Below are 24900 nucleotides of genomic sequence, written 5' to 3'. Positions count from 1 at the left end.
CAGGTTCCCTGATCTTTTAAAGAAACCTGTTTCTGCTTTTGGGCAGGCACACTGTGGGCGGGGGTTGGGCAGTGAGCTCCCCATTGCTCCGGGTGTGAGCAAGAGCTGTGTGTGTGGCAGCAGGGGAACTCCTCTGTAGGCGGACTGTACTAATAACGGTGAGCCAATTTGGGTGATTCTGTCCTTCCCAGAGCTTTGCCCAGCTGTAGGCCCCCTCCTCTAGGAAGCCCTCCAGCCCCGAGGCCCCATCCCTCACTGAAGGACACAGGCAGACCATGCGACAGCCTGCAGAAACCAGACCGGAAGAGGTTGGAGGGATTTGGTAGGAGTTTATTGCCAGTCTGTGTCTGGGCAGCAGTCACCGGACTTTGTCCTTCCTCTGGGGCATAGGTTTCCTCCAGAGGACCAGAAGGACAAGGACATTGATAGCAACCTGCACGTGGCCGAAGATAGGGACGCCAAAGCTTCGGTACAGGAAGCCGCCGACGGTGGGCCCCAGCGTTCGGAGCAGTGGCTGCACAGACGCACAGAGGCCCAGCATGGCCCCTGGGGGGTGCATGGGGGTAGTCAGGCCCTGGGCAGCTCCCTGGGCCGGCTGCCCACTTCCTGGACACAGCCATGACCTCTCATCTCTCCTGACCCATCCCAACCTCACGGTGCAGTCTGCACCTTGCATAGTCTGGTGAAATACTCCCCCAAACACCCCTCCTTTCCACCTGCTGGCTTCTAACCTCCAGTCCCCCACTCCCTGCCACCTGCCCGGCCTTTGGAGCAAATGCAGCTCTCTCCACCCACTGGGCCATTCCCCGAGGACCTCTCAGCCATGCAGGGGGCTGCACAGGGTGCTTCCCGGGGCACTGGGCTGAGTCTCTTCCCTGCTCCAGAAAGTTTTCAAGCACAGGAGGAGCCTGGGAATGGGGCCACAGGTCACCGCAGCAGGCCCCGCCCTGCCAGGCCTGCCAAGGGAGATGGCATCTGTGCCTGGGGCCCGGAACCTCCCGCCCAGGGTGTCAGGGAGCTGGCTCTCACGGCTCTTTCCCAGGGTGCCTGCCACCACCGAGGGCTGGTGATGCAGTGGGGAGGCTAAGCCTGGCCTGTGAGACACCGTTGGGGCTTGAGTTCAGAGTGGGCATGACACCCCACCCCCATAGCCCCTCCTGGCCATCAGCCCCTCCTCCAGCCGCCCCCCTGCGGAGCTCCTACTACTCCAGGAACTCCTCCCACAGGGGGCTTTGGGAGCCCGTGCAGAGCCCCTCCACCTGCCCCTCCTGCAGCCCCAGCAAGACTGAGCCGCTTCCCAGGCTCCCCGGACAGCCCACACCTGCGCGGCAGCCTGCTCTGTCCCTGACACCCCATCTCCACACCCCTCTGGCCAGCGACCCCCAGCATGGACAGGCACATGGGCACTATCTGTGGCTGTTGTCAACACTCGGGCAACATGGGGGCAGCATTCACTGAACGGAGGACCCCCCAGGCCTCCAGCTGGGAGGACACTCTCTGCCTCTGGTCCCGTGCCCAGAGGGTCTCTGGCTCCAGGGACTTCAGAGCCCAGGTCTCCTGGAGTTGGAAATCCCGGGGCTGGTCAGCTGTGATGAGGAGCTGGCCAGGCCCCACCTGGGCTCAGGACCCAGTGTGGAGGATCATTAAGAGCAGCCTCTTCTGCAGACACAGGGTGCAGTTCCTGCCCCTTCTGTCCTCTGCCCCCTCTGTCGCTGGGTTTCCAGGCTGCTGCTGGGAACCAGGTGCTGGCTCCTTCCAGGCCAGGGGTGGTGTCTGTGCATGATGTGACCCAGTGGCCTGGGCCGGGTCTCCCTCAGCCTCCAGGGGTCTCTTCCCAGCCAGACCTGGTCCTTATCTCCCCAGGCCTTCCTCTCCTGTGCCCTCCTCCTGGCCTCTCCAAAGTGCTGCCCAACCTCCTCCAGGAAGCCCTCCTGGTTCAGCCCGCATCAGCCCATGCACCGTGGAGTCACAGTCCTGGAAGGCCTTAGAGGTTCCCAGGCAGTCCTGAGAAGAGGCCTGTCCTTTGCGGCCCGGCCACATCCAGGCCTCTAGACCTCGGTCTGCTGCCTCCCAGACAGGCAAGTGCATGGAGAGTCAGATGTGTACCCTGAGCTTCCTGGCTTTGCTGCTGGGGAGTCCTGGAAGAATCTCTAGTACTGCAAATGACTCCCTGACTCCTTTGACCTCAACCAGCCCACAGGAGCCCCCTGCACTGGATAGTGTGTAGCCACACTGTGCCTGGGGTGGGGCAGGAGCCTGGGTACCACTGGGCCCAGGGCACCCTCAGTCTGCTTGAGGGGCTTTCTTAGGCCTCAAGAAAGAAAGCTGGGTCCGAAGTGGGGGCTGGGGGATCTATGTCTGGGGTACCTGTGTCCCCGCAGTGACCTAGGGGCTTCCTGGGTTTAATTACTGCTGTGCATTCATTCACTCACTCATTCCTTCAGGAAGCTCCTGAGCACTTGTGTGCCTGCCTCCATGCTGGGGGAGGGCCCAGAAGTCCCTGGGGCCTTCAGGTCTGGCAGGCAAGGCCCTTAGGTGCTTCTCAGGGCCAAGCCAACTGCCACCTCTGGGCAGCCCCCTCCCAGGCCCCTGGCCTGCCCTCACCTGGGCTAGGTGGTAGGGCAGGAGTCTCATGCAGGACCCAGGCTGTGCGCCTTACCCACCCCACAGAGACCCCAGGCCCCCCACTCCACACACTCCACCCACCCCACACAGACCCCAGGCCTCCCACCCTACCCACCCCACACAGACCTTAGGTCGCACACCCCGCACACTCCACCCAACCCACACAGACCCCAGGCCCCCCACTCCACACACTCCACCCACCCCACACAGACCCCAGGCCTCCCACCCTACTCACCCCACACAGACCTTAGGCTGCCCACCCCAGCCCCACTAGGTAGCTCCTAGGGCTTCCTGGAGGAGGCTGCCCCACCAGCTGGCCACAGCTCACCTGTGTCCGAGGCAGAGACGGCCTTGGTCAGCATGCTGTCGGTGACCACATTGAGTGTGCAGAGGCTGAACACCAGGCCGGGTACCAGGAGGCAGAAGTGGAAGACGCTGGACATCCAGGCCTGGGACGGCAGGCGGGGCCGAGCTGAGAGGGGGCCTCACGGGACCAGGCTCCTCTCTGGGGTCTTACCTGTCCCTCTCCACCCTGACTGCTGCCCCTGCTGAAGAGCTGGCCCTGGGTGGGTGTGGGGGGTGGAGGCGGCCCCAGGGGCTCAAGCACAGATGGCACCGCCCAAGTGGCCTTGCCCAGTGAGAGGGTCAGGTGAGGGGCCCAAAGCGAGGAGCCCTCACCATGGCCAGTCCCACCGCGATGAAGGCCAGCACGCTGGCCCGGAGCAGCGCCTCCTCCGAGAAGTGGCTGCTCAGCTGTCCGATGACCAGGCCCTGGGTCACCTAGACCAGACAGAGAGGGTAGAAGTGGGTATGGGAGAGGCGAGGGAGGGGCGTCTGGACTGTGGCCAGCCCCCCAAGCAGGGGACCTCCAGACTGGCCTTTGGTGGCCAGGGCCCCTCTGCAGAGAAGGCCCCTCAGCATCTGCAAGCCCCGGGGTCTCTCCCCACCCTGCCAGCAGTGACTGCGTCAGGATGGGTCTGAGGTCCCTGAGGAGATGGGGCTCCTCTCCACAGGGAGGAAGGAAAGGCCCACACCAGGGACACCAGGGATGGACCCAGTGGGACAGGCTCGGCCGCAGGCTGCTCCCAGGCCAGGGCGAGGCTCCCTGTTGGGTCATCTCAGCTCCTCCACCGAGCAGGGTGTGCTGGGCCAAAGCACCTGGGAGTGCAGGGGTGGCCCCCGCTGGAGGAGTTCCTGGGCTCAGTATCTGCCTGCAGGGCAGGCCCAGCCTGCAGCACCTCTGCAGGGCACCAGTCACTCTCCCCACTTCCTGCCCGGCAGAACAGAAATTGCTTCCAACAGGAATCATAAATGGTTTAAAAATCTTACCTTCACACTTGCTTTATCTTAGGGTTTTTGGGGATTTTAACACGTTTTTAAAAGGAAGAGCTGGCAAGTTTCACTTCGTGCAATGCGCTTAGGAGTAGCTCACGGTGAGTGCCGTGAAGGACCTCAAGCCAGGACTCAGACACCAAGGCCAGAAGCCTATTTGTGTTGCGTCTCAATTTACCCAAAATAAGTTTTAAAAAGCTTGAACTTAGGAGCCCTGCAGGTTATGGCATGAACCTGGAGCTAACAAGCCTGTCCCTGGCCGGACGTGGGGCCTGGGGGCTACTCTGCGGGCCTCTCCTTCCCCTCCTCAGCCTCCTCTCCTGCTGCTCAGCCTGTGTCGGGGTCCCCAGGCCTCACCTCACTCCTTCCCCGTCCCTGGGCAGTTCACCAGGCCCAGTTCCTGCGAGGGTGTCCCGATAGTGTTGGTTACCACCCCAGCTCTGTCTCAGGCAGGGGCCCTACTGCAGCCATGGCAGGCCCAAGTGCCCCACAGCACAGGCTAATGACTGCAGTGTCCAGCTGCAGACTTCAGCCAGGGTCTGGCTAATCATCCTTCCCTGCAGTGAGCTGGGCGCAGCCTGTTCAGAACAGGCCCCATGGCACCAGCCCCGGATTGTTACTATTATTGTTGCTGTTGTTGTTTTTCTGTTTATCTCTTTTTACCCTGCCAGGGTGGCTCCTTCTGGCCCACAAAACCGAGGCCCTCCCTGCCCACGGTGGGGGTCTAGCCCCTCCCAGGAGCAGCTATTTTAGCACTAGTCTAGTCCTGGGTCCAGAGGCTGAAGAGCAGATGACTTGGAGGTGCCAGGAATGCCACAGGCTTCCGGAGAGGCCGAAAGCCCCTGCCCCACCCCAGTGGGTCCCAGAATAGCCCCCGCCCCATGCTCTGGCTGTCAGGTGGCCATCCCGGGTGGCGGCACGTCATCACCTGTCCCCACCACCCCAGGGTCTGGTCCAGATGCCCAGAGGAGCTGGTGGTGGAGGTGGCTCGCCCTGGCCTGGTAGCTGAGCGGTTCTTGGGGGGCAGACAGGACACCTGCTGCATCGGAGCTGCCAGGGTTTCAGGGCATTCTTCCATGACAGCGTGGCCTCTGAGGGCTGGCATCTTGCTCCTGTGAGACCTCCAAAGGGGCCCACACTGGTCTAAGCACTTTGCCCACTTTGCCATGTTAGGTCATTTCATCTGCCAAGGACCCTGCAAGGCAGGCACTTTGGCCTCATGGGACAGATATGGAGCGGTTGGGAGACTTGCTGTGGTCACACAGCTGGTGGGCAGGTGGGCTGCCACAGACCCCAGCTGGCTGCCCATCAGAGGCCAGAGTCCACTGTCCTCACAGCGTGCCCACCACTGCAGCTGGCTCTGCCTCCCTGGCCTGTATGCCTGGTTCCCTGTGGGCCCTGACATGTACCAGATGGGAGGCCAAGGGCTCGCCAGCCTCCACCGGGGAGGAGCCTCTACTCTCAGAGGCCTGCCCCACTGGAGACCCCTGGCATGCCCCCCAGGAGGCCCTGTGTACCCACTCACCATCTGGAGGAGCCCGAAGAAGGACATGAGGTAGCCAGCTTGGGCGGCCTCCAGCTGGAAGAAGTCCATGGAGATGATGGAGAACATGACCATGAAGAGCCCTGAGCCGGGGCAGGGGAACGGGGTGAGCACACCCTGGCCTTGGCGCCCACCTCCCTCCCACCTCAGCAGCCTGGCCAATCAGGGTGTCTGGGTCCTGGCCGGTGACTGGTTCAGGGAGGAGCCTGTGATGCCAGCCGGACCAAAGAGACCCTTCCCTGGGATTCTGCTGGATCCCTGGTGTGGGAAATGCCTCCCATGCAGTTGCTAAGCTCTGGACTGTGAGCGGGAAGGTACTGGAAGGGAGGGACCCAGGGCTGACCATGTGGGAGGATTTGGCCCCAAGACCCACTATGGCTGTCTATTATAACAGCCCTCAAAGTCACATCTGCAATCCCAGCACTTTGGGAGGCGAAGGAGTGGGGACTGATTGAGGCCAGGAGTTTGGAACCAGCCTGGAAAACATAGTGAGACCCTGTCTCTACAAACAGTTAAATTAGCTGAGGGTGGTGGCGCATGCCTGTAGTCACAGCTGCTCGGGAGGCTGAGATAGGAGGATTGCTTGAGCCTGTGAGGTGGAGCCTGCAGTGAGCTGAGATCATGCCACCGCACAGCAGCCTGGGCAGTGGTCTCAAAAAACAGGCCCTCAAAGGGCCTGTTACCGAGGTTAGTAACTTGGGTTCCAGTTTTGAGAACCAACAGAGCTGGCCTGGGTGGGCTGGGTGGGACAGAGGCCGGGGCCAGTCAGAGTGCTGAGGGCCTGTTCTCCATCCTGCTTCCTGGCATCCCAGTTAGAGGAGCCCAGGCCGGGCTTCTGAGGGACAGGGCTGCTCCTGGGCTTGTCCATGGCTCGCTATCCTATCTGTGGTCTGTGACAGCCTAGGGTCTGCTGGGCCAGCATGCTTCAGAAGGTGGTGTTGACACTCAGACTTGCTGTCCCTGCGTCTCAGGCTGTCTGCAGAGCACGTGGGGCCACAGGGTAGGAGGGTGAAGAGCTGAGGAGTATGCAGGGATGCATGGCTGCGAGCCAGGCCCTCTGCCTGTGGGGACCCTCCCTGGGATGTGCAGCTGCACAGTGTGGAGGGGCTGGAAGGAAGCAGGAAAGACCCTTTTCTGCCTTCCTCCCGCTCCTGCCTGCTCTACCACATCTGCGTGGACCTGTGGGACACGGGCCAGAGGAAGGGCTAGGCCCTGGCCGCAGCTGGAACTCTGCCAGGCTCTGGCCACCGTCGGGGCAGTAGTTGGGGCTCACCTGTGGGGAAGTTGGAGGCCACCTTGACCAGGAAGATCCTCGGGACATCTGGCAGCCGCAGCAGGGAGGCGATGGCCTTCAGGTCAAACACACTGGCCCGGGGGCCGCCTGGCACGGAGAGGCCATTGTCCCAATGCCCACCCCTCACCCAGCTGCAGGCCTCGCCGCTCCTAGGCTCCTGTTGCGTCCCCCTGGGTAGACCTTCCTTCCTTGGCTTCAGTGCCACTCACTTGTGGGAATGGGAGCTGGTGATGCTCCCAGCCCCGAGGTGGGCACCGCCCCTCAGCATACTGCCACGCATTCCTAAGGGCCCCCTGAATCCCCAGAGGCACTCAGGAAAAGCATTCTCTGCATGCAGGTAGCCTGGCCTCAACCTGGGCTTGTAGGGGTGCAGGCCTGTGGCAGTCCCTGAACAAGGGACCAATAGCTGCTTCCTGTATGGTCCTGGCCTGGGACCTGGGGCCGAGCATGACCAGGCCACCAGCCCAGAGGAAGACAATGGCAACGCTGTGCCCCTCTCTGTGGCCACAAGTCACCGCGGTGGCCTGGCCAACTGGACACCTTCGAGTGCAGAGCCGCGGGTCCCCAGCCCGGCTCACCGCATTCTTCCTCGCCATTTCCCCAGGGGCTCCTGCCTCTCTGGCTCTGCTGTGTTTGCCACAGGCCGAGCTCCACCTGGCCCTCCCCCTGGACTTTCTAGGTTAATTCCATCACAGCCTCCTGTCCCAGGATGACCCCAGGTGGGTCCCTCCGTCCCAGGCTGAACTCTTAGTCCCTAGGCACCGAGGCATGGGTCCTGCCACGTGCCTGGCACTCAGGGGCTGGGTTCAGCAGGGGGCCAGCCTTCAGGGGAGCCCCTCTGAGGAGCCTTGGCCTCTCCTCGTGGGACCAGCCTGACCATCCTCTGCCCTCCACCAATCAGTGCCCTTCGGGCAGAACCCTCACCTCTCCCTGGACACTCAGAGCCTTGGAAGCCTTACTGATCCACCCACCCTGTTGGGGGTCCCTCCTGGTCCTCCCCAGGCCTCTCTGAGCCTCCCCTCCTAATGCCTTCCCTGTGTGGGCCTCCCCCCTCTCTGGGCCTCCCTGCTTGCCGGAGCCCCACTTCCACTTCTTCATGACCACACCTCACTTGGCTCCTATGATGTCAGCAGCTGGGAGGGGTTCAAGGAAGTTAGGAGGGTGTGAGTAGCCCCCAGATTTCCCCTCAGGCCCCTGTGCCCCTTGGCTGGAGCATGTAGGCCTAGCCAGTGCCACCCATAGACCCAGCATCTGGGCAGGGTTTACCTGGTGGGGCTTACCTGGCGGTGGAGTCTGAGTGTCAGTTTTGGTCCCTTTGGTGCTGGCGGGGATGCAGGTGAAGCTGAGGATAGCTCCCAGGAGGGTGGCCAGGGCAGCCAGGATGGCCGGGCACTGAATCCTGCGGGCAACAGTCTTGGCTGCACAGGGCGCGGGTCCCAGGGCCCAGGCGCCCCAGCCACATCCCCCAACCTGCGCCTTCAGTCACACTAAAATAGCTTAAACCTGACTCCCACATCTCCACAGTCTGTGGCCCAAAAAGCGGGGACTGGGACCCTCAGAGCACATTTATTAGGTGATGGATGAAGGAACGGGTAGGGCGCTCACTATCCCTGACCCTCACCACACCATGCAGGCCCCGGCAGCCCCTGTGGGTAGCAGGCAGCAGATCCTCCCAGGGACAGCAGCTCCCTGGCTGGTCAAGGTCAGGAGGGGCTCCAAAGGGCCAGCCTGGTCTGCGTGCCCTTGGGAGGGGCTCTCCGAGACCTCGGCACCTGTGCTGTGTCACGGGGATGGCCATGCTGCCTCCCCAGAGTGGGCACCGGTGGGCCTGGCACTCAGCGGGCCCTCAGAAATCACCTCCCCTCCTGTCAGACCCCTCCCCACTTTCCAGAGTGGGTGGGGCATGCTGGGCCTGGTGGGGGCTTTGGGCTGGGATCCCAGAGCCTTGCAAAGCTGCAGATGTGCCCCTCAGGCTGCTTTGCCACGTTCCCACTTGCCTGGGCCACTACCAAGGCCGGTGACTCTGGCTCTGCTGTCAGCTTCCCTGCCATGAGTCCCCACCTGGAAACTCGGCCTGTGATTCTCCTGGAAGGAACCAGCAGACTTTGTCACCTGGGAACACAGGCACGTGGAGCTGGCTGTTCCGACTGTCACCTTTGCCTCCTGGGGGCTGAACCAGCCCCCTCCCCTCAGGAGAGACAGGAGGAAATCGGGGCTTCCTACTGAGCTCGCTTGTAAGGCCTCCAGGCCTGTGCCGGACTGCCACAGCCTCCCTCTCAGCAGCTGAGCAAACTCCTATACAGCCTGTAAGGGCCCCTCTTGGTGAGGCCCCAGCCTTCCTTCCCAGACAGCATGCCATCTGAGAAGGACTCACTTTACCAGTTGGCTAGAATCTGGCCCCTGAGGGCAGGTGGGCTGGGGTGGGACCCTGCATGGAGACCGCAGTGATCATCCGATGATTGGAGAGATGTGTGAGCCGGTCACACAGGCAGCACAAGTTCTGCCCCAACCTCAACAGAGCCTCCAAATCTGCCCTGGCCAGGGCCTCAGGGCACAGACACCAGGAGGGGTCAGGATCCTGGAAGATGCCCTTGCACCCGAAAACAAGGCCAGCCATAGGCCACCGTGTCCCCACCAAGGAGTTCAAAGAAAGGACTTTCCTCCGCCCCCCTTCACCACAGCCACACGTGCATGCACATATGCACACACGCACACATACACACACGTGCACATACACACACGTGCACACACACACATACACACGCGTGCACACACGCACAATACACGCACGTGCACACGCACACACATGCACATATGCACACATGCACACATACACACATGCACACACGTGCACACACATGCACACACACACGCACACATGCACACATACACACGTGCACACGCACACACATGCACATATGCACACACGCACACATATGCACACACGCACACATACACACACGTGCACACACACACATACATGCACACACGCACATGCACACATGCAAACTTGTACACATGCATTGACATGCACCTGTTTGCCAGAGCAAGGAAGGGACTTGGTGCCACACTGACTAGGACCGTCAGTGGGGCCACCTCTGGGTCCAGAGAGTCTGGGCATTGGCCACCCCTCATTTCTCAGGCAGGACCCCTGAGCTCACATCAGTCTGGGGTGGGCCGGCACATCCACCCGGCCTGTGCTGCTGCCCCCGCCAATCCATCAGGGCAGCTCTGACCTCTGCAGCACCCATGGCCCAGGATGTCACCTACTCGGGCTTTCTGGCTGCTGGGTTTCTGCAAGAATGGGCCCTTCCTTTGGGAAAATGCCAGGGAAGGGGCAGGGGTGGGCTAGGGCCCCACAGCTTGTCCCTCCAGCTGGGAGGGACACCCGGCCCCTGTGGCCAGCCCCAGAGAGAAGGGCCCTTTCTTTGGGATCCTGGCCTCAGAGGCCTGCATGTCACATCTCAGGGTCTGGCTGGGCAGGGGCAAAACCTGCCTTCTTTGACAGATGCCCCAGAAGTACACGGGAGCAGAGGCACCACTTCGATGGCTATTTTAGGAGGCTGGTGACAAGCAAGGCGTGGTGGCAGGGATCCAGGCCCTCGAGTGGTGGTGGGCAAACCAAAGGCCAGTGCTGCTGTGGGCAACACGAGAGCCTGGGACTGGGGGACCCTGGAGGGCCCCAGGAGGGAGGGAGTCAGGGCCGCAACTGTGCTGGGGGCTGCAGGTGGCTGCTGGGGGAGAGGCAGGCTGTCCTTCCCCAGTCAGAGCTCTCTCCTGCTCTCCACAAACAAACTGCCGGGAGGGAAACGGGAGTGGGAAGGAAATCCAGCACGTTGTCCTCAACCCTGGGGCTTCTGCACGCCGGACAGCCTGGGCATCCCCCAGCACCCTGAGCACAGTGCAGTCAGTCCCTCCTGCTCAGTCCCCCTCAACCTCACCCCGATCTGCCAGATGCAGGGGCACCAGGGGTGCATCCAACACTTTTATCAATGGAGCCACGACCAGCAAGATGGGGACAGGTTAATTTGTCTGTCCTCCCCTCCTCTTTCGGTTGAATGTATTACAGGAGTGTCTATCTGGACACAGATGCTGTTGAAAGGACACTGGACACGACTCAGGAGACCCAGAGCCTCTGTCCCTTCTCTGCCGCTCACCTGCTAGGTGACCTCCTTTCTTTATATGCAAATATGGGCTGGGCTCACAGCTGCCACTGCCCCTCACTCTCCTGTTGTGGGGCCCCTCTGGACCTGCGGGGCCCAGTCCACCTGCATCCCGCCCACCAACCGCAGCCCACACCTGACGCTGCCCAGACAGCCGGGGGTGGAGCTGGCTTTCAGCCGTGTCTCCAGGAACCTCTGGTGAAGTCTGGACTCCTGTGTGGTCTACAGTAACAAGCCCTCATCAAGCCTCACCTTGCTCTGAGGCTCTGAGAGGGGACACACAAGGTGACAACATATGCCCAGGTCATTCTGCTGCCAGGAGCAAACCCACAGGTGGGGCCAAGGCTGGATCAGCTGGGACCTGGCTTCACGGGACACCTAGCTCATAAGAGGACGGGGCAGGGGGGCGTACAGAGCGTCCCTGGATGTCCAGCCCAGGGCCGGGAGAAGTCACCCATGCCCCAGGATGCCGCAGTTAGAACCATGTTTGAAAAAGAACATCTTGCCATGCCACTCCTAACTCAATTGCCCTCTGGCTTCCAGGGTGCCCCAGAAGGTCCTAAAGGCCCCTCTGGCCAGACCCTTCCCAGTCCTTGTGTCTCCCAGTACCTGGTCCTCCCATTCCCCAAACACATAGCCCTCCAACCAAACCACAAGCTCCCTCCTGCCCCAAATGGGCTCTGAGACTGGAGTGACTCACAGGCCCAGCAGGAGGCCTGTCCGGCCCACTGCTCACCAGGGCTGTCCTGAGGGATGGCTGGGCCAGAACCATCTCAGCGGGGCCTGTTCCCTCCCTGCTGCGGGAAGAACAGAAAGAACCGGAGTGTCCTGGGCACTGGGAGGCACACGGACTAAGGCAGTGGCTGAGTCACCTGGCTGGGGTGGGAGCGGGCCCGGATCCCCCATATCCTGCTGCCCCCTCAGCTGCCTGCCAGCCCCTGCCCTGTGTCTACCTGCCCCCAAGAGCCCCTTCCCTGTAGAGCAGGTGCCCTGTTACAAACACGCCGCACTCCTCAGCCTCTGCTCAGCATTTGGGGTGCCCTGTGTCATATGGGGTGCTGCTCACTTCCCCTCCCACCCCCTCCTGCCCCTCTGAGCTCCGGTGCCCCTGGCTTCTCATTTTTTCTCAGCTGGGCAGGGGTGTCCTGCCCACAGGGCCCTGGCACCCCCATAGGCATTGCCCTGATGGCTGCCTGTCCACCCAGAGAAGGCAAACTCCCTGCTGTCTGGCTCGGGATAGGACCCTACGGCCTCTCCCCATCCCTCCCCAGGCTGAGAGGATGGGCTCAGAATATGAGTCACAGAGCCACCCCCCACCCAGCGTGTGTGCAGTGACTCAGGTCCCGGGTCCCTCCCCAGGCCAGCCTGGCCTCTCAGCCCTGGGATCTGGAGGCTGGGCCAAACCAGTTATACCAGTGCCCGCCCCCGCAGCCTGTGGGTGCCAAGTCCACTTCCTCCTCCCACCTGCTGCCCAGGTGGGTGTGGATGAGGCAGCACTGGGGCCTTTCAGGGGAATAGGATACATAGGTGGGTGGGCAGGGAGGGAGATCCCATGCACATCCTGCCTCGGTTTCCATTAAGGAAGAGCAGGAAGGCTGCAAGGCAGGGGGTGTTCACAGCTGCACCAGACTCCTGTCCTGCACTAGGCCAGGAGCCAGAGCAGGCTGGGGGCGTCAGGGCTGCCGGACCAAGAGGGCCAGGGGGCTGGCCCTTGACATGGGGCACCAGGCCTTGAAGCCTGGCCAGCACCTGGCCCCACTGCCTTTGGTGAGCCCCCAAGGAGGAGGTGTGGGCCTCCCTCACCCCATCTGGGTTGGACAAAGGCAGAGTACCAGCCACAAGCTCACCCCCGCAGCCCTCCCGTGTCACCACCACTCTGGGCAGCCAGCTCGTGCTACAGGGCCCAAGCAGCACCCCATGTTTTGGGCGTGGTATGAGGACCCTGAGGGAGTCCCACACTGCCTGGGCCTTGGACGGGGACTGGGGAGCTCCACGGAGGGAGCCCCACCATCTCCCGGGCCTCAGTTACCCCACCCATCAAAGGAAATGTCGCAGCTGGTCTGGTTATGAACCATCAAGGTTGTAAAGCGCCTCAGATCTTGGGATGAATGGAGGCAGGGAAGCGAATGGAATGTTCTGGCAGGTGTGGGCAGAGGTAGAGGCCGTCTTGGCAGCTACTGGGAGGGAGAGGGACATGAGTAGTGTCTTCTGGGTCAGCAGCTGGGATGGGGGAAAGGGCAGGTGAGGACAGGAGGGGACCTGTGGCCTGGTAGCTGGGCCTGCAGGAGGCGTGCATGCTGAGCTCTCCAGCATCATGGCCACACTCACCGCCTGAGCGAGCTCAGACCCTCCCAGCATCCTTGTGGGTAAGGGCAGGGGAGGGCCCACTTAATGGGTGAGGAAGGCTGGCCAGGGAAGGAGGCGGCAGCGGGCGGCTGGGCCCTGAGGCGGCAGAGTCCCCGGGGTGGGCAGCACCCTGGGAGGGCGGCCGCCCAGCTCAGCCACCTGCTGGGGCCCAGCACTCCTCCCCGTGCCCTTCTCACGCCCTTCCTCGCCCCGGCCACCCTGGAGAGGCAGGCCCTGGGTAGTGCCGGCTCCCCATGCCTCACACCTGCCAGCCCCCTGGCTCCAGGGGGAGTGGTCCCTGCTGTCCCACCACAGCTGCCCACACAAGTGCCCTAAGCCCCATCCTCCAGGGACACCCTACCAGCAATGTGCTTGACTCCCACATCAGCCCTTCCCTCTCCCCGGGACGCCTCCCCATGGCTCCTCCCGCCCTAAGCATAGCCTCCTGGACCCCTCTCTGCCCTCGTTTACAGCACGACTTCCCGAACCCCTCTCCTGTCTCCCCATTTCCCTTGACCCGTCTATTGCATGAGGCTTCTGCAGCTGGCACTGGCATGGGGGATGGGTGGTGCTCAGAACTGGGATGGCCTCCCTGCTGCAGATGCTGGGCCACTGTGGCTTCCTTGGCCACCAGTGGTAGAGGCACGGGTCCCTGACCCCCACAAATCCTGTGACCCTTGGCTCCCAGGACATGCTCCCTCCTCGCCTCCCAGCCCCAAAACATGAAGTGCTGGGGGGGCGCAGGGCTCTAAGTCATCCATACTTGCAGATGCATCCCGTTTCTCCCCCTTATCTGGGTGCCTACTCAGTAGCTCCCTGGAGTGCCTGACAGGCACCCAGGCTGGGCCCGAACAAGACCCAAATCCCAGTGGTGCCCCAGGCTGCTTGGGCCTCTGCACAAGGCTGCCAGTCTCCCCACAGTCAGGCACAGCCTTGACACTGCCATCTTGAGTTCACACCCACATCCCACCCACTGGCAGAACCAAGCCAGAATCTGCCCTCTGCTTTCTCTCACCACGATCACCTCTAGTCTGGCCACCATCCTCCCCAACCTGGGCCGGCACAATGGCTGCCTTACTGGTCTTCCTACAGGGGTGCTCACCCCCCATTCTCACCCCTGCTGTGCCACCCAGGGCACCCCGGCCTGGCGCCTGCCCCTCCTCCCTGCCTCCAGCCACACGGCCCCCTGGCTTCCACACTCAGGGCCTCTGTACCGTGGTTTCTTTGCCTCCTTCACCTGCTTCAGGCCTCGACTCAGATGCCACCTCCTCGGACAGTCCCTAGTGACCCCATCCATTGAGCCCCCCGTTCTGCCATGTAGCTCAGCCTGATGTTACGGGAATTCCTATCACATTCCATTCATCCCAGGGACTCAGCCTGTGTTGTCTGCTACTGTATTCTAGAACCAGAGTCCTGGGGGCAATGTTTAGGTGTTCGGACAAACTGCCCACCCCACCCTACTCCACCTCCTGCTCATAGCCATCAGCAGTCACTAGTCCCCAGCCCAGGCTCTAATGAAAATGCTGGGAGAACGTTCAGGGGCTCAAACAAGGCCTGCAGCACAGCCCTAGAGCCCTCCGGAGAAGGAAGTGTGCTAACAAGGCCACTGTGCCCTCCCGGCGCTGATCCCTGGGGCTGCGCCAGCGCCCAGTGGCCTCCACCATTGTTAGGGTTTGTCTCGAGGTCCTGGGGGTGCCTGGCCTGGGAACTGCGATCAGTTCATCCAGGACTGGAGAGCCTGCTGTCCACAGAAGTGCCTGCCTCATGCCAAGGGGCATCTCCAATGTGAGGGGGGTTCAGATGCCAGAAACACTCCACTCCAGAATGGAGCCTCAGGGAAACTCACAGGCCAGCAGAGGGTGGGGGTCGCCAGCTGGCGCAGGGCCTGGGAGACCCCGGGTGTATAATACAAAGCTGGGGGCAGGGCACAGTTGTGACTTCATCTACTGTCCCAAGACCATGCCGCTACTATCAGGATTTACATTTCAGAGCTGAGGAAACTGAGTCAGGAAGAGCTCCCAGAAGGAGGCAGCAGATCCATGGATCCTCCTTATCCCGCCAGAGTCCCTGCTGTGGTCCCCCTCCCGGGGGCACCCTCCCTGGGCCACCCTCGCAGCCTCCAGGGACAGCTAGCAAGGGACCGTCAGGAGGCAAATGGGAAGCCTGGCATCCCCCCATCCTCCCGCTGCCCGCCTGGGCGCCCCCTGGACTCTCCACTCTGGGCACTGTCCAACAGCTCAGCCCCGCTGCCACAGCATCCCGGTCCCCGGGTGCTCCTGTCCCCAGCAGGAGGCTGCTGGGAGGCCTCCCTCCTCTCAGGGCCTCAGTTTCCCCAGCGTCCCAATGGGGCTGTGCGTGGACAGCTTCACAGTCAGTCGAGCCCCGGACAGCACTGAGACATCACCTGGCCCCATCCAGGGCCAGCTCGGGAGGTCAGGCCTAGGCCTGGCGCGGAGCCAGTTGTCCCCTTTAGCGACATCACGTGGCCACTCGTGCCCCCGCGGGTTCCCAGCCCAGCCCGCCCGACCAGCAAAAAGGGAAACCGAGGCCGAGAGGGGGCGGGGCCGACTCAGCCGCTGGCGTCCTGACCCGCAGCCTCTGTCCCGGGCCCCCGCCACTCACCCGTACGCGGAGACCAGAGTCCCGCCCAGCAGGGAGCCGAGGATGACGCCGACGCCGAAGCAGAGGCCGAGCCGGCCCAGGGCCGCAGGCCGCTCCTCCGGTGCAGACAGATCCGTGATGACCATCTGGGCAGCTGGGGACGGGGCGGGGGAGCTGAGCAGGGAAAGCCCCTCGGTGGGCCCCTCCCCCACCCACCTTCCCAAGCCCTTTCCACCACTGACCTGCCCTTCCACAAGCCTCGCCCCACGTCGCCCCCACCCCTGTCCAGCCCTTAGGGCCAGACCCCGCACGCACGCAGACCTCCCTGGCGGTGTCCTGGGTCCTCCGCAGGCTGCCCCTACCTGGCCCCACCTGGCCCCCAGTCCCCAGGCCCTACCTGGCAGCGTGTGCATGAGCGCTCCGGGCAGTCGCGAGGCGAAGAGCAGGTAGACCCCGGGCAGGGCCGGGCTGGAGGCGGCTGCCAGGAGCAGGTAGAGCGCCAAGGCAGCCAGGAAAGAGAGCGTGAGCGCCGCCCGCGCCCCGCGCTGGTCTGCGAACCTGGGGTCCAAAGGGCGGGTCAGACCCTCACGGAGGCAGTCACGTCTCCCCTTCCCCCCGTCCAGGGGCTGCCCAAGCGGCGCTGACCAGGGAGGCTGGAGTGCGGATGGGGATGGACGGCCGGGAGGCCTGGGCGGCTGCTGGGAGGCCTCCCTCCTCTCAGGGCCTCAGTTTCCCCAGCGTCCCAGTGGGGCTGTGTGCAGACAGCTTCACTGAGCTGGGAGTCTGACCCAGGGCACAAAGACCAACTCCGTGTAAAAATAAATGGTAGAATCCCAGAGGACCAAGGGATGGGCCGGTGTTTTACAGGAAGTGTTTCCCAGGTTGGGTCTGAGAAAGCAGAGCCTTTCTCCCTCCTGTTCTGAGCCACTGGAAACCCTCAGACCTCTGCCGGTCTGCTGCCTGCGGAACCCTTCATTTCCGCCTACCGGTTGCTCTGAAGAGGCAACTCCCATTATGTGTCCCTTGCTCCCCTGTCGGCTGTGGCTTGTGGAAGGATGTCCCCATCCCGTCCACGCTCAGTGTTCCCACAGCACTGAGACCCAGGGTGTATGGGGCCCCCAAAGTCCCTCCTCCCTGGTCTCAGCAGGCCTGTGTATGGGCCCTTACAGCCACAAGGTGTTCGCCAATCACACTGTCTCTGTGGCCACAGCCAGGATTAGTGGAAGGCATGGGTGGGACACCCAGGGAGCCTACCGGGAGCCAAAGTTCTTCTGCACCCCCACCGGCCTGGGACCCAGAAGTGCCATCATCCCAGGGGGGTCTGGTATGGGGTCGGGGAACCTGGCCAGTCCGAGCCCATGGCGTCTGAGAAGGGGCCTGGGTCATTGTGGGGAGAGCCCCCTGTACACACACACACTGTACCTGCCAAACACTGGACCGCCCAGCAGCTGCAGCACCCCAAAGGTGGTTTGTAGGTAGCCAAAGGCAATGGAATCCAGGCCCAGTTTCCGAGACAGGTACTGAAACACAGGAGGGAGCCCAGAGGGAGGGGCTGGGAAAGACTGCAGGGCCTGGAATCTGGGGTTCCCGGATGGGCAGGAGGTGGCAGGGGGCCAAGGGCCTGAGCTCTGTTGACTACACAATACGACTATCGAGGGGCCCTTCCCAGGGGGACCCTGCTCCTCCTCTCCTAGGCGGAAGCCTGTGGTGGCCTTTAGGGTCCTTGCTACTCCTCTCCTAGGCGGGAGCTCATGGTGGCCTCTAGGGTCCTTCCCCTCTGCAGGGCACACCTCAGAGAGGCACCTGACCCCCACCATTTTGTCTTCATTCATTCAAAACTTTGTGGGGAAGCCAGCAGCACTGTCCTGGCCAGCAACAGATTGTCCCAAGGCCCCCAAGTGACCTCCAAGAGGTGGCCTATTGCCCAGCAGCACACAGTCTGCTCTGTGAGGCTCCAGCCCCCCAGCCCCTCGGGAGGAGTAGGTCCATGACAGCATTCCTCCCAGGGACACCCTTCTATCTTGCCCTAATTCTCTGTGACTTTGGCCCCCCTGCAGCCACTCCTCCCCCTGCCCCTGCCTCTGAGTTCCCAACCCTCCTTCCAGTGATGTCACTTATTATGGGCTTCATTGTGTACCCCCCAAATTTATATGCCTTAACCCCCAGAACCTCAGAATGTGACATTCTTAGGAAACAGGGTCTTTACAGAGTTACTGGGGTCACAGTGAGGACATGAGGGGAGCCCTGATGTAATGTGACCGGTGTCCTCATTAGGAGGAGAATTTGGGACACAGACACACTCGGAGGGATGATGCTGTGAAAACCCATGGGAAGACAGAGTGATGTGGCCACAAGCCAAGGGATGTCCGGGCTCCCAGGGGCTGGAAGAGTTGGGAAGGCTCCTCCCCCGTGGGTTCCAGAAGGAGCCACTTCTGGCCTCCCAAACTGTGAGACAATAGGCTTCTGTTGCTCTAAGCCCCCAGGGTTTTGGATACTTTGTTACGGCAGCCCCAGATGCTAATACACTGCCCCCTCCCCCAACCCTGGACCTTTCCCTAAACTCAGTCTTGGGGTCCCACTCCCCTTCTTTCCACTGTCCCCCTTGGTCCACAAGAATTCTCCCCGGTGCGCTTCAGTCCCAAGGGCAGTCAGTAACCCCTCCGTCCCCCAACCCCAGAGTCCTTCCTTCAGCTCCATCCCTGCTCCTGCAAGGATGGGAAAGTCCCCCTGTCTGCCAGGTCTCCCTTATGTTTGTGAGCTTGACCTGACAATCACCCCACATTCCCCTAGTAAACCTTTGCCTCCTCCATCCCTCCCCTCCCCTGTGCTGCTAGTGTGAGGATGCTGAGCCTCTCCCTTTTTTTTTCCTTTTTTCTTTTTTTAATTATATTTTAAGTTCTAGGGTACATATACACAACGTGCAGGTTTGTTACATATGTATACATGTGCCAAGTTGGTGTACTGCACCCATTAACTCATCATTTACATTAGGTATATCTCCTAATGCTATCCCTCCCCCATCCCTCAACCCCACGACAGGCCCTGGTGTGTGATGTTCCCCACCCTGTCTCTAAGTGTTCTCATTGTTCAATTCCCACCTATGAGTGAGAACATGTGGTGTTTGACTTTCTGTCCTTGCAATAGTTTGCTCAGAATGATGGTTTCCAGCTTTATCCGTATACAAAGGAACTCATCCTTTTTATGGCTGCATAGTATTCTGTAGTTTAAATGTGCCACATTTTCTTAATCCAGTCTATCATTGATGGACATTTGGGTTGGTTCCAAGTCTTTGCTATTGTAAATAGTGCCATGATAAACATAACGTGTGCATGTGTCTTTATAGTAGCATGATTTATAATCCTTTGGGTATATACCCAGTCATGGGATTGCTGGGTCAAATGGTATTTCCAGTTCTAGATCCTTGAGGAATCCCCACACTGTCTTCCACAATGGTTGAACTAGTTTACAGTCCCACCAACAGTGTAAAAGTGTTCCTATTTCTCCACATCCTCTCCAGCACCTGCTGTTTCCTGACTTTTTAATGATCGCCATTCTAACTGGTGTGAGATGGTATCTCATTGTGCTTTTGATTTGCATTTCTCTGATGGCCAGTGATGATGAGCATTTTTTCATGTGTCTGTTGGCTGCATGAAGGTCTTCTTTTGAGAAGTGCCTGTTCATAGAGGATGCTGAGCTTCTCATCCCCATGCCTGCCCACCTGTCCTCGCCTACCCAAGTCATCCTCCCTGCCTGCATCACATGTCAACCTTTTGCCTCCTCAAGGGCAGGGCTCCCAATGCTCCTCTCTCCCTGTTTCTCTGCACAGTCCCCTTCTGTGGGGGTGCCCACTGGAGCAAGCTCCCAGTGCTCCACTCTCCCAGTTTCTCTGCACAATCCCCTTCTGGGGGATGTCCATTGGAGCAAGCTCACATCCTGTTACTTCTCTTGCCTTCTCTTGACCCTCCCCTACAGCTACTCCCACATATTTGCGGGCAGAGCTCTGAGCAGCTGCTTCACCTTGCAGCCTCCTCTCTTTCCATCTCTTTCCTTCTCTCCCAGCCCTTGGAGCAGGCCCCTGCCTCCTGCTGCCTCCCCTCTCCCCCAGGCCCCCATTGACCCCACACTGCTGCCTCCAGTGGTCTGCTTTGGCATGCCTCCCACTGGAGTGACAGTTACTTTGGTGGCTTCTTCCCTCCTCCACCATGCTCTGCGGCTCTGGGCTGTGCTGGGTCCTCCGCCCCTCTGCCACCACTGCCAGTTCCCCCAGCTCATCCGACCTCCAGCCTCCCTGCCCTCTGGGGGAGCCCACTCCATGACCGTCTACTTGCTGCAGGGCCCCAGAGCCTCTGTGCTGAACTGCCTTTTGTCCAGCTCCCTTCGGCTCTCCACTGAGGTCTAAAATCATCTCAAACTCAACCCGTTCCCAACTGGGCTCCCATCTTTCCCCAAAGACTGCCTCTCCTCCTGTCCATGCCTCCTTCCTTATGGGCTCAGGCCAAAATCTTCAGCGCTCCCTGAGCCCTGCTTTCTCTCACACCCACAGCAATCCATTGACAACATATGCAAAATCCAGCCACCTCTCACCTGCTCCACGGCCATCACCAGCCCAGAGTTCTTTGAGCAGCAGGTGGGGTGTGGTCCTATTCTGGCCTCAACCTGTCCACTCTGGCCACTCTGGTCTCTCTACTGCCCCGGGGCCTCTCCTGCTTCCTTCCAGCCCTGCTCCAAGGTTGCCTTTCTATGAGGAAGACCTCGCGCCTTTCCCACTGCAGCCCCCGTGTGTGCGGACCACCAGCTCCGAGGGGATGGACCGTTGAGGACTTTTACACTCTGCAGTATTTCAGGTTCTGACATCAGGGTCAGCTCCTGGGCACTCAGCACAGGGTTACACCCTACGAGAGTCGACGGGCGGCCGAAGCTACTCCACCCGTGTTCCGTACCCAGCTGTGGGAAGGGTTCTGACTTCTCATTCACTCTTCCCTGCACCAGCTCTACAGGGAGGGACTGTTATTACCATCTTATGATGAGAAAGCCAAGGCTCCTGTCCAGCCTTCCCCACTGGTAGGGAGGAGATTCAGGGCTTGACCCAAGCCATTTAGCAGGAGTGGGCGGGGCTCCTGAGGCATGGCGGGGAGGGATCCTTAGGTTCACCTTTGGGCTGGGAGCCTCTGCCAGGCCCGGAATCATGCCAAAGGCCCATCCCCACTCCCACCCAGATGCCCAGGTCCAGGCTCTGAAGGCTGGAGAGCCCCCTGAGGAGGACAGCAGGTGTCTGAGCCCACGCCAGGCTTCCCAGAAGCAAACGCAGGAAGGCCTGGGCTTGGCCCTGATTCTGCCTGAGCTTCTTGGTGATGTGAGACTTTGTTCCCAAGCCTCTCCAGACTTGGCGAATATAATTTAATCATTTCTATTACAGCTTCCAGAGCCACACACTGTGCTGTAGACTACTGAATGACACACTAAACTAACATGAATTTGCCAATGAAATTTGCCAATTTGGCAACAGAGATAATAAAATAAGACAGCATTTTATCTCCTGCATGAAAAAGCTTGAGATCAATTTGCTGCCACAGATCATTTAGTGGACAACAGGGACCCAAGAAGATGGAGGGGAGAGGTAGAAGCTGCTGGCAGGTGCAAGGAGAGCCTCTCTGAGGGGTGAACTGCCCAGAACCAGATCAGATTGAACAGCCCATGGGGCAGGGACTCCAAAGGGCAAAGGCTGCCAGGTGAGAGGCAGGAGGAACAGCGCTAGGATGGTTTGAGGAGGTGCTGCCCCCAGGAGGGAAGTGGGGTGCCTCCCCATAGCTTCTCCCAGGGCTGGCACTGCAGCTGGAGCACACGACGTGCTGACAGGGGTCCAGAGGCAGAGTCCTTAACTTACTCAGCTTAAGTGTGGCGTGGGGTCCCAACCAGGAGGGACCCTGACAGCATGAAGCCCCTATCCCCACTTTCTGCCACAGCCCGGATGGAAGGCAGGAGGAACAGCGGGACAGCCCTGGCTGGGGCTGCAGGGGCTGCAGGGGCTGGGGTGTGTTACTCACTGGCACGACGGAGAACTGCATGAAGAGGCAGGTAAGTTCTATGGCGGCCAGCACGTAGGTGAGCAGGATGACTGAGGACCGGCCTAGAGCGCTCATCCTGCCAGGGGACTGGCCCTGGTCCCTGGGAGCCCAAGCTCCCTGCATCCTGGACGGGCACAGCAGGGAGACCCAGGAGAGATCCAAGCAGGAGGCTGGTGGAGCAGGGGCAAAAGTCCAGCTGATCTGGGCGGGGGTGCTGAGTCACTGGGTCCCAGGCAGCACCCGCCTGGCCTTGCCTGTAAGAGAGGACAGCACTGCAGGACTCCTCCCAGTGGAGCTCTTCCGCTACCTGGACTTTAGAGGACACATCAGGGCCCCCTCCTCTATTTTTGACAGCTCTGGTCTCCAGGCACACAGTCTCCATGGGAGGGGAGACAGGGACACGCTGCTCCACCCCACCCCTGCAGGTGGGCCAGGCTCAGTGCCCCGTTGCCCCATGGAAGGCACCATGCCCCACTTTTAGAGGGAGGCAGAGGCTCAGAGTGGTGGCTGGGTCCACCTCAAATCATCAGCACCTTCTGTTGGCCGGAGGGCTGATGTGGGTCCCTGTGCCTGGGGGGCCTCTGTAGGCCTCTGTAGCTGCACCTGTCCTCAACACAGTGCAGCTCTCAGGGAAGGTCCACCTTCCCCCGTGACCAGCAGCCAGAGGTCCAAGGGGCTTCTGGAATGGTCTTGGAGTGCGGACGGGAGACACAGCTCAGCCTTCCAGGCTCCCCAGGCAGGGTAGCTCTGCCTCACCTCCCACAGCGGAGTGCTGTCTTTCCCCCCCTTCCCCGCCTGGCCCCCAACTGGTGGGAACTGGATTTTGCGGCTGCAGAGGCCTTTCTCAAATTTTGCCACATTCACACCTGACTGCACATCTGGGCCCCGAGGTACGGAGCCCAGGCCGGTGGGGCAGGGCGGGGAGACCCACTGAGGGCCCGGGAGCTGCGCCCAGCGCCCTCCCCCATCCCAGGATGCGGGGAGGCTGGGGGGAGCAGGGCAGCCGCAGCAGGCACGTCAGGGGCACCTCATTGGGCAGAGGCGCGACACTGCGCCGGAGTTCGGGGTTCGGGGTTCGGGGCTCAGGGGCCGCCCTCGCCGGAGTGTGCTCGGGTACCTGCCTTCGCAGGGGCGGGCTTGGGCACGGGTGCCGGTGGGGTGAGCGCTCCCGGGTGATCTCGGCACCCGTCCTTCCGGGGTGAGCCCTTTCGGGGGATGACCTGGGACAGGCACCGCCCCTCTGGCTCTGAGTTCCCGCACTCGCTCTTTGCAATGGTTCCGGGAGCGCCCGTGCTGCGGTCTCTGAGCTCTCATTGGCCGAGCCCGCCCCTCCCCTCGAAGGACCCGCCCATGCCCCGCCCACCAGCAGGCCTGCCCCGTGCCCGGCTTCGCCCGCTGCAGCCCTCTCCAGCTTGGATCCAGGCTGCTGGAGTGGGCACTCTGACCCTCAGGCAGCACAGGTGTCCACTCTGAACTCGAGGAGGGGCAGTGTGGGCAGGGGATGGGACCGGGAGATGGAGAGAAGGAGAGGATGGAGGGGAGGCAGGGGTGGGGAGAGGAGAGTGGAGGAATGAGGGGTTAGGGGAAGAAGTAAGGGGAGGTGGTAGAGGGTGTTGTGTAGCCTGGCCCTGCCAAGGGTCTGCACAGAGCCCCAGAAGAGTGACCAGGAGACAGGCGCAGTTCTGGGAACAGCTCTGAGCCCCTCCTCACTTCTCTCCCCAGACCCGGAGGCTGCTAGGAGCAGCTGAGAGCCCGCTTTTCCCCATTTCACCCTGCCTGCCACTTCCCCACCCTTGCAGGGGCCACCAGAGACGCAGGCACACAGGTAAACAGGCTTCATGCCGCCCTCTGCAGCAGGAGCCGCTTGAGCACACACACCACGTGCTGAGCACACTTGGCCCAGGCCCTGACCTTGGTCTGGGCACCATTCTCTGTGCCCCCTGACTGTCACTAAGGAGGGAGATGCTCACTCAGGACTCCTGCCCCACCTACCTGCGGCTGGGCACAGGCTCAAATGTCAAAACCAATGTCATGTGTCAATCATCACTCAACAGAACACAAAACTGCAGGAGTGAGACAGGGTGAGACAGACACCGCAGAGGCAAGTGAGAGCCGGCCAAAATCCTGGTGGGCAGGGGGCCAGAGCCAGGTAGCCCAAGGCCGGCTGGTGAAGCTATTCTAAGTCATGTGGGAGTGGGTCAGGCTACCCTTGGTTCAGTAGCTCAGGTGTCGGGGATCAGAAAATAATACCCCAAAATGAAGCAGCTTCAGAAGCAGCTTCGGAAGCAAAAGGTTTTTTCTCTGACCTTCTCTTGCTCTGCTGTCTCTCAGCGCCATTCTTCCCCGAAGCAGGTCATAGAAACTAGAATCCATTTTCCCCAGGGCAGGTCATAGAAATCGGAGCCCCCCTTTCCCCACAGCCAGACATCAAACCTAAAAATATTGCTCCACCTTTGTGTTCAGAAACTGGCCATAAAGAAATTATCTGACCTGCCTTGTTTGACTGTAGGGCATAAGACCCCATTCCAGGAGGGTCCTACCCCACGCCCAGAGGGAAGGAATGCTGCTCAGAAAGTTCAAGAAATCTAGACCAACAACCCTCGCTGCGCTTCCCCTTGTGGTCCAGTAGCATTAGCGCAGGTCCTTTGATTAATCTGTGTTCCCTCATGGATGTCCATATTTTGTTGAGCCTAAGCATCAAAAATGGCAATTTTCCCCATATCTTTGGGTCTTCGTCCTGAAGGCTCCTGTTCACACACGTCAATAAATTTGGGGACCAAATACCTTTTGTCCAATGAATCCGCCTTCTGTGAGTTTGTTTCTCAGCAAGCCCACGGGTGCAGTGCCCTGCGCGAGGAGATTCCAGCTGAAACAGTGCAAATGTGTTTGCATCTGGAGTGTGTGTCCCCAGATCCTCTGCCAAGCTCGGTT

At 60.9% G+C, this 24900-nt stretch overlaps 1 protein-coding gene across 2 annotated transcripts; it reads right to left on the bottom strand.

Moving 5' to 3' along the window:
• Positions 1-314: 314 nt before the first annotated feature.
• SLC22A18 (solute carrier family 22 member 18) lies at positions 315-24805 on the bottom strand. Of its 2 annotated transcripts, none has more exons than XM_050758315.1 (11): positions 24754-24805; positions 21949-22223; positions 17327-17424; positions 16302-16462; positions 15926-16058; positions 8075-8193; positions 6774-6881; positions 5483-5583; positions 3304-3405; positions 2954-3074; positions 315-546 (listed from the first exon to the last, which is right to left on the bottom strand). In XM_050758315.1, exons 2-11 carry the CDS (start codon positions 22090-22092, stop codon positions 359-361), a joined length of 1275 nt encoding a protein of 424 aa, XP_050614272.1. In that variant the 5' UTR covers positions 22093-22223; positions 24754-24805; the 3' UTR covers positions 315-358. The 2 variants fall into 2 exon arrangements, with proteins under 2 accessions (XP_050614272.1, XP_050614271.1); XM_050758314.1 differs by lacking the exon at positions 24754-24805 and adding an exon at positions 23087-23235.
• Between the last annotated feature and the right edge of the window lie 95 nt (positions 24806-24900).

Source organism: Macaca thibetana, chromosome 14 (assembly GCF_024542745.1).
Source record: "Macaca thibetana thibetana isolate TM-01 chromosome 14, ASM2454274v1, whole genome shotgun sequence".
Taxonomy (NCBI): Eukaryota; Metazoa; Chordata; class Mammalia; order Primates; family Cercopithecidae; genus Macaca; species Macaca thibetana.
This window is presented reverse-complemented; position numbering and strand designations above follow the sequence as displayed.